The 8,445-nt window shown below is 52.5% G+C and overlaps 1 protein-coding gene across 1 annotated transcript; it reads left to right on the forward strand.

Annotated features, from left to right (window-relative positions):
* The first annotated feature begins 368 nt into the window (after positions 1 to 368).
* LOC123044356 (classical arabinogalactan protein 9) lies at positions 369 to 2,169 on the forward strand. Its single transcript, XM_044467081.1, has 2 exons — positions 369 to 1,083; positions 1,747 to 2,169. Exons 1-2 carry the CDS (start codon positions 481 to 483, stop codon positions 1,822 to 1,824), a joined length of 681 nt encoding a protein of 226 aa, XP_044323016.1. The 5' UTR covers positions 369 to 480; the 3' UTR covers positions 1,825 to 2,169.
* The last annotated feature ends 6,276 nt before the right edge of the window (positions 2,170 to 8,445 follow it).

Raw genomic sequence — 8,445 nt, forward strand, 5'->3', positions numbered from 1 at the left:
AGATGCCCATAGAGGTAAAACTGTAAAAATGTCACATAACGGCTACCGGACGCGCGGCAACCAGCCCATATTCTGCGCTTCTCTCTCCGGGTTCTGGGCCGTTCTGCGCGCATGCGTACACAGAGCCCCAACGGCTCTCTCTCCCCCCACAACAGTACCGTTCTCTCTATACAGACAGACACAACAATGCAGAGCTCGGAGGTAGCCCACCCCCACCGAGCCACGTGAACGCGTCCGACCAACTGGCGACACCAACCCCCACATGGCCCCGCTGGCCCACTGCCAGTTGTGGCGCCGCACCCGCACCCGCACCTCCTCCCCGCCGCTTCCTCCCTCCTTTTCCTGCGCTATTTATCACCGCCCTCGCTGCGTGTGCCACTCCCATCGTAAAGCCAGAGAAAGGAAGAGAGGCAGTCAGAGCACAGAGCCGAGCCTTCGCCTTCGCCCCAGAGAGCGAACGAACGCACACACACAGCCGCAATGGCGCGCGCCGGCGCTCTCTGCCTCGCGCTGCTCTGCCTCCTCGCGGCGCACTCCGCCGTCGCCCAGAAGGCCACGGCACCGGCCGCTGCGCCCACCACCACCACGCCCACACCGGCGGCTCCCGCCAAGAAGACGACCGCGCCCGCCGCGGCGCCGGCCACCACGCCCGTTGCCGCCACCCCACCGACCGCAGCGGCTCCCACCACACCCGCAACCCCCGCCCCCGCCGCGGCGCCACCCACCAAGGCTACCCCGGCACCATCCAAGGCTCCCGCCGCGGCGCCACCCACCAAGGCCTCCTCGCCCCCTGCCCCGGCGCCCAAGGCCAGCACTCCGCCGGTCGAGGCTCCCGTCGCCGCCCCGCCCGCTCCCGTCGCCGAGGCTCCCGCCACCATTCCCACCAAGCCTGACGCCCCCGCGCCCGCCCCGGCCAAGAAGAAGAAGAAGTCATCCTCCAAGAAGAAGAAGAGCAAGGCCCCGGCCCCCGCTCCCGTCGCCGCCGAGGCCCCCACCAAGTCCAAGAAGGCTAAGGCCCCCGCGGCCTCCGACGACTCCGAAGCCCCCGGCCCCGCACTCGATGCTGCCGCCGACGACACCGCGGTACGTTCCAATCTCCACCCTCTATACTACGCCATCTGAATCGACAGTACCCGTCGAAGTTTCACAATTGCTCACAACCGATGGCGCAGCTGATACTGCGTAGTTTCTTTTTCTTTTGGCAAAGAACTGCTACGTAGTTGGACACGACGCCGAACCTCGCTGTTAGTGAAATACTAGTAATTATATGTCCTTAGCAGTGCTCTTACTTACAGTGGCTACTTAGTTTAGTATTACATCTATGAGTGCTTAGATGGCTATTTTAGTAATTAGTGTCATAATGGCTTGCTCATTAGTGGGACCATAGCTTTGTTGGCGCCACCAGACATGTGACTAGAGAAGTGACTGATGAGTGAGAACAGCGGCAGTAGATGCATCCGCATTTGCCCCGTCCCGACATGTTGGCCAGGCACGCATGTGCATCATGCCGTTGCTACGGACAGAGCAGTTAATGGAAAATAAATAAAAGAATTAAACATTTCAAAGTCAAGCTTCTGTCAGTCACTGCCACCACTAGTCCTATTTACGACTCCGAGCGTGTACCGCGACCGTAAACAATGCATTCCGGAAGCCTCCATGACACTGCTCCCACTACTAATCACAGATTATTTTTACTGCCACTTGAAATTGCTGATTAAAATTTGCCTCGTTCGTTGGTGACTGCAGGGCGCGATCCAGAGCATGGCAGGAAGCATCATGTCGGCGTGCGCGATGGCGCTGGGCCTCCTCGCCCTCCTCGCCTAGACGAGCAAAGCCGGTGAACGCGGGAGGCCAGCCGGCCCCATCGAGACCCGCCACGAGAACACGCAATCATTCATGCGGCCGCTGCACCGGGCCTTTCGGACGAGCTGTCTCTGTCTGTGTGTGTGCACGCCACCACATTTTGTGCTGTATCTCGTGTCTATTTTTTCTAACTGGCTGGACGGGCCGGCATCTCCTCCTCCTCCTTCCTGTGTAGTCCCACTCACGCACGTCCGCCTCGGATTCTTTCTTCCTGTGTACCAAATTGATGAGATTTGATTTATATTTTTATTACCCCTCATTGTATTATTCCATCATTGTTTAATCATAGATCTGTCTCTTTCGTCATGCGCGCGTGCACTATTTGTTGGGAGTGTCCCGTCCTGTGCTGTGCTGTGCTGGCCAGATCTGTTTTTGGTCTGATGTGTATGGCGCTTGGATCTGATCTGGGCCTGGACCGGTGACACCGCAACGGAAATGGGAATTTTACCTTTCTAGGACGTGCTCTTTCTAACACGATGGCAGCCAATGCTAACACAATTTTGGTATTTTCCACCGCTACACAATACCCATGCTTGCCTATTTCTCTCGAGAAAGAAACTAGCAGGAGCAAAATATGGTATTTTGTTACGACATCTCGTTTTGTTCGGACAAGCAGAAATACTCCCTCAATTCCTAAATATAGGGAGTACGTGGCATGCGTGTTACTCCAAAAATTACGACATCTCGTGTTGTTCGGACAAGCAGAAATACTCCCTTCGTTCCTAAATATAGGGAGTACGCAGCATACATGTTACTCAAAAAATAACCTGATGCTTGCCTATACGACCGTCAAGACAACTGACAGTGTTTAGACATGTCCGCTTCAAATCCCTATTTGTCCAAGCACACAGCTGCTCCCTCAAATTGTTTCAAACCCCTATTTGTCCAAGCACACAACTGCTCCCCTCAAATTGTTTCAAACCCCTATTTGTCCAAGCACACAACTGCTCCCCTCAAATTGTTTCAAACCCCTATTTGTCCATGACATGCGTATGGTTGTCCAGGATGAACCCGGTCCGACGTGGCGGGATACACATATGAGAAGAATTTGAGAGCCTCGCTTGTAGATGCCCTAATTTCACACTATTTAAGTTACACGTGCCTTGCGCGTGAGAGTGAAGTGTTACAGATATCAACACAACACATTATAATAGGCAAACATATACATTTGGAGTCACGCACAATTGAATTTAAGATGCAAGTTTAAGTTTCATCACTCATCCCATTCGAATTCAAATTATAATTACATAATATAAATGACCGTGTGGTATATACTACACAAAACTCGTTGAGTACTCCATTTGCAAACCAAATTGGACTTTGGAAGATGTTGCATTAGCTTTGAGCCGCAAAAAAAGAAGAAGCTTTGAGCCAGAACAAAACAAAAATATAAAAAAAAGTCAATTCTTCTAGAAGAAAAAACATGGGAGAACTGACGTTTTAGTGGTAAGAAATTGGAAATAAAAAGGGGACAGTTTTAGATTAAAAAGAATATCGTCTCTTTCGGTGCACCACCATGCAAATGCATACCAAATCATGAGCACAGAAGTTCAGGAGACATAAACATGTGTCAGTAAAGACTACAATTGGGAGAGAGGGGGGGTGTCGTGGTTCTAAGTCTGACAGTAGAATGGGGGGTAGGTATGGAGAGGCAAGATCTTAGCTATGGAGCAGTTGTATACGCGAGGGATGTACGAGTTCAGGCCCTTCTCGGAGGAAGTAACAGCCCTGCGTCTCGGAGCCCGGAGGCGGTCGACTGGATTATATGCGTATGAATTATAGGGGTGCGAACCCTTTACACTGAGGAGGGGGGTGGCTTATATAGTGTCTGCCAGACCCCTCCGGCCCTCAGTTATGCAGGGTTTAAAGTACATAAAGATGGGCGTTACTGGTAACGTCTTACATAAAGTGTCATCATGACCATAAAGGCTATTTAATTAAAGACCGTTCGGATGCAGAGTGGCTCTTGATCTTCTGGCGGTCGAGTGAATCTTCATGGTCGAGTGCCTTCGAGTCTGTCGACTGGAATCCCTCTTGGTCGACTGGACGGCAGTTTCTTCTGAAGATGTCCTTGGGAGGGTACTTTGGCCAGGCCCGTGACCCTACCCTAGGTACATGACTTCATCATTAGCCCCCGAATGGATCGAGGTTTGAGTGAGGAAGGAGTTGATAATATTTCCGACCCGTTTTTGTGTTCTGAACATGTCTCATCTTGAACCAATAAGTCTTTGCAATGATGGCAGCAACTTTTCTTTCAGTCGCCTTGATCCATTCCTTTCTTCTGTCGATTGAACTTTTGAACTCAGTGAACTTCCGAGCGACGGATCACAGGAAATCTTATCGTCTGACAGATTGATCTGCCGTTGGCGGATTTTGCAGGATCCGAATTTTGGGGAGCGCGCGAAGCGGGGCGGCCCGCTGTACTCGGATGGGATAGGGCGTGGACGCCTCGATTTCCGCGCCGCCTTTTTCGCCACGTATCGTGCGCGCGCGACTGTTTCGGGATGTGACAGGATCGCCCAGGCCTACTTGTCAGCCACTCGGAAGCGGCTTTATATAAAGCGTCGGGCGAGGGTTTTTGAACAGTGCCTTCTCATTCTTCTTCTCTGCCCTCTTCATCTCCGCCCGCTCTACCTGTTCTCGCCTCCGCCCACCCACTCCTCGCGTGCCCCACCGGCGACCATGGTGAGACGGCGGCTTTAGAGCGCGCGAAGAAGGTGACGGCGACGGGGAAAGCGAAGGGGAGACCGTCTAGTCGGGGCGGATCTTCATCGAGGTCTCGCCTGCCGCAAGGTTGGGTCCAAGGGGATTGGATTCGCTCGACCATCACCGAGGCGGATCTCAATGATCTGGCCAACGAGGGTCTGATCCCCCACGGGTCGGCCAGGCTCCCGGGGCCCGAGTGGCAACCGCAGCCGCAGGAGGGTGAGTGCGTTCTTCTAGCCACCCACGTAGATCGAGGGTTTTCTCTGCCGCCGAGTGTTTTCTTCCGAGGGATTCTGAACTTTTTTGGGGCGCAACTCCACCATTTCACCCCCAATTCCATCGCTTATCTTGCTGCTTTCGTGTCTATGTGCGAGAACTTCTTGGGTTGTCGACCACACTGGGGTCTCTTTAAGCACATATTCACTTGTCGCTCACAGACAGTGAAAAAGGCGAGTCCTGACGATGATAGGACTAGGGTTATCCAGATGTGCGGGGGTCTAGGGATTCAAATGAGGAGTAAGAGCACTTTCCCGGCCATGACCCTTCCTGAGTCGATCAGAGGGTGGCAGTCGACTTGGTTCTACTGCCGAGACGAGTCGACGTCGGGGCAGTCGACTGGTCTCCCTCCGTTCTCCATGGACCGAGTGAACAAACCCTCTTCTCTGAAGGTGCTTCCTAAAGAGAAAACTCAAGTAAGAATGTTGATGGAGTGCGTGGTCCAGCTTGTTCGAGACGGAGTGACGGGTATGGATCTTCTGGAGGTCTTCCTGAGACGGCGTATCCAACCGCTTCAGTACCGAGGCCATCCGATGTGGCTGTACTGTGGAACTGAAGACACCACTCGGGTCCATCCAGAGGCAGTCGACGACGCCACACTGGAGAGGTGGGTGGCCGCTATCACAGGGAATAAGGACAACCCACGGGGGGCTAGGAGGATCCCACCACTCGACCATTCCTACACACCGGACACGGTATGACCACTTATCTCCGATTGTAATCTTACTTCATTCATTCTGCTTTGCTGCGAATCGGTCGATTGACCTTTGTTTTGTTTTGTTGTCTGTCAGGCTACCACTGAGTTGTACTCAATGCCCAATGGAGCGCAAACGCCGACTGAGGAGGAGGAAGGAAGTGGGGGAGAAAGCCCGGAGGAGTGGGAATCGAATGCTGACGACGATGACGATGGTAATGACTCTGGCGGGGAGGAAGAGGAGGATGAGGAGGAGGAGGAAGTTGTACCTCCCCGCTCGGAGAGACGTTCGAAGCTTGCCCATGATCCCGCGGTCGAGCGCGGCAAGGGGGTCGCAACCGTCACCCAATCGACCAAGCGGCCTCGGACTACTTCTGCGGCACCGACTGAGAAAGCTCCGAAACAGTCTCGAGTGGTGCCGCCGAAGCCAGTGAAAGTCTTGCCGAAGATGAAGATGGTGATCCCCACAATCTCAGGGTAATGTTGCAACTTGAGTTTTCCTGTTTCATGAACTTGTTCTTGGTCGACCCATGAGCTAACTGACTGACTCATGGGACTGCAGCGCTGCTACTTCTGATACCTCGGCCAGGGCCGAAGACCACGAGATGGAGGATGATGTTACTTCAAGACCTGGTATGACTTCGATAGTTCTGTCCTCAGTCGATTGACTTCTTGTCTCTAATTTTGATTTGTTTCTGCAGCTTCGTCTAACGTCGTTATTGACCTTCCTGATGACGACGACGAGGAGCCCCTGAGGCAAAGGAGGAGCAGGAAAGCGTCTGTTGGCAAGGCGACTCAGGACATGCCAGCACCCGAGACGTTGATCGTGGAGGGAGACAATGTCACTCGTCCTTCCGTGTCCTTTGCGGTGCCATTGACGAGTGCTCACCCTTCATCGTCGAGTGCTGCGCAACCTTCACTTTTCTCAACCCACCACGTCCCAGAAGACCAAGCTAGCGCTGCTAAAGAAGCAATACGCCAGGCGGGGGTCATGATGGAGCAAGTGAAGGCAATCCGAGAAGCCAGCCAAGCAGCCTATGACGCCAGTTCGGCTCTTCAGAGTAATGTTCAGGTCAGTCGGTCACTACCTGTTCTGTTAGGATATGATATCTGAAAAATCCTTCTTTCTGAAATTCCTAGGGTTTGTCCTACACCCAGTGGGTGTGTCGATTGAAATTCCAGGTTAGTGGGGGCACGCTGAGTGCACCCACTGGGTGTAGTCCCCAAGGCTATGGTCGACTGCTGGCAGTCGACTATAGTCTTTATGTCTTAGGTCGAAATGGGTTCATAGACCGGTGGGGACACGCTGAGTGCACCCACTGGGTGTAGTCCCCGAGACTGTGGTCGACTGCTGGCAGTTGACTATAGTCTGAAGAACACCTCCTGTTTTTTTTTGGATCGACTGGTCGACTCTAGCTGGTAAAATTAGTGGGGGCACGCTGAGTGCACCCACTGGGTGTAGTCCCCGAGACTATGGTCAAACATTTGTGTTCGGCCGTAGTCTTAGAAAACGTTATAATTTTTCCTTAATCACTCGGAAGTGAATTGTCTTTGACATCTGTCGACTGGTTTTTTGTAGAAATCCTGCGACCTTGCGGCTCGCTATACTGAGATTGAGAACAAGCACATCCAGCTCGAGCTTGATCTGAAACTGGCTCAGGAGAAATTAGCGAAAGCGAAGGAGGAAGCTAAAGGTATGTTTGGTGAGGCCCTTGACGACTGCCTTTGCTTCTCGTTTGTTTCGGAGTCTGATCTCACTGTAATTTTGCAGACAAAGTGAAGGATGCTCTGAGGAAGAAAGACCTTGAATTGGCTGAGATGCAGAAAACGGCTTTAGAGAAGACCAAGCTCGCAGATGAGAAGCTGGCTTCCGTCACCAAGCTTGAAGAAGAAAACACCAATCTGAAAGCTGCTCTTGACGCTGCCAACCAGGAGGTCAGTCGACTGAAAAGCGATAAGATTGCCCTGAATGATAAGGCCAACGAGTTGGTGGGAAAGAAGAACGATCTTGAAGCTTATCTGGGTGGACTCGCCAAAAAGCTGTTCCTCATGCTTGAAGGTAATATTTTGTATCAAACAGACATTTTAACTGTGATCTTTCCATTCGACTGTTGTCCTGACTCGGTGGTTGTGCTTGCAGAATTTTGTCAGAACTTTGAAGAGGAGATTGGCCGACTGGAAGTAAACTTGGATCCCATCAATTCTCCCGTAAAAGATGAAGTCGCCATGAATGTGCTTAGGCTTGAATCTCGCATTGCCGCCGTCATCGACTATCTCACCAGGCTGAAGGTCGCAACTTCCCGCATCGACACGACACTCTGGCCAAGAGAGATGCTCCAGAATGACCTCGAGTCCCTGATGACTCGACTGAACGAGGTCCCAAGTCGAGTGCAGGAGTGGAAAAAGTCTTTTGCCAGGTGCGGCGCGGATGTTGCTCTGCCTTTGGTCCGCGTTCATTTCAAGGATGCGCGCCAGGACAAGCTGGCGGCTCTCAGGGTGGCTAACACCAAGAAGTATGACTTCCGATCTTTCATGGAGACCTTCATCGCCGCTGCCACTCGGATTGCAGATGGAATCGACCTGGACGAGTTCGTTGCACCTTCCAGCCCCCCACAGGAGGGGTAAAAAACTTCTAAGCCCGATACTTTAAATTTGCCTCGGTATGCCGAGTGATTTTTGTAACCGACAAACCTTAACAGGCTTTAGCGCCTGAGCACTTTCGGTCCCGTTAGGCTTTATCTGTACCTGGATTCGACGTTGAATATGTTTGCATTTGGTTTGAGGTGTCTTTTGCAGGTTAAAGCGAAGCGCTCATTGCAATCGACCTGTTCCCCAATATGCTTAGGCGAGCACTGGGCTGCAGCTAAGCCCTCGAGTGGGAGGTCTGCTCTCCACTCGGTAGGATT

Source organism: Triticum aestivum, chromosome 2B, assembly GCF_018294505.1.
Source record: "Triticum aestivum cultivar Chinese Spring chromosome 2B, IWGSC CS RefSeq v2.1, whole genome shotgun sequence".
Taxonomy (NCBI): Eukaryota; Viridiplantae; Streptophyta; class Magnoliopsida; order Poales; family Poaceae; genus Triticum; species Triticum aestivum.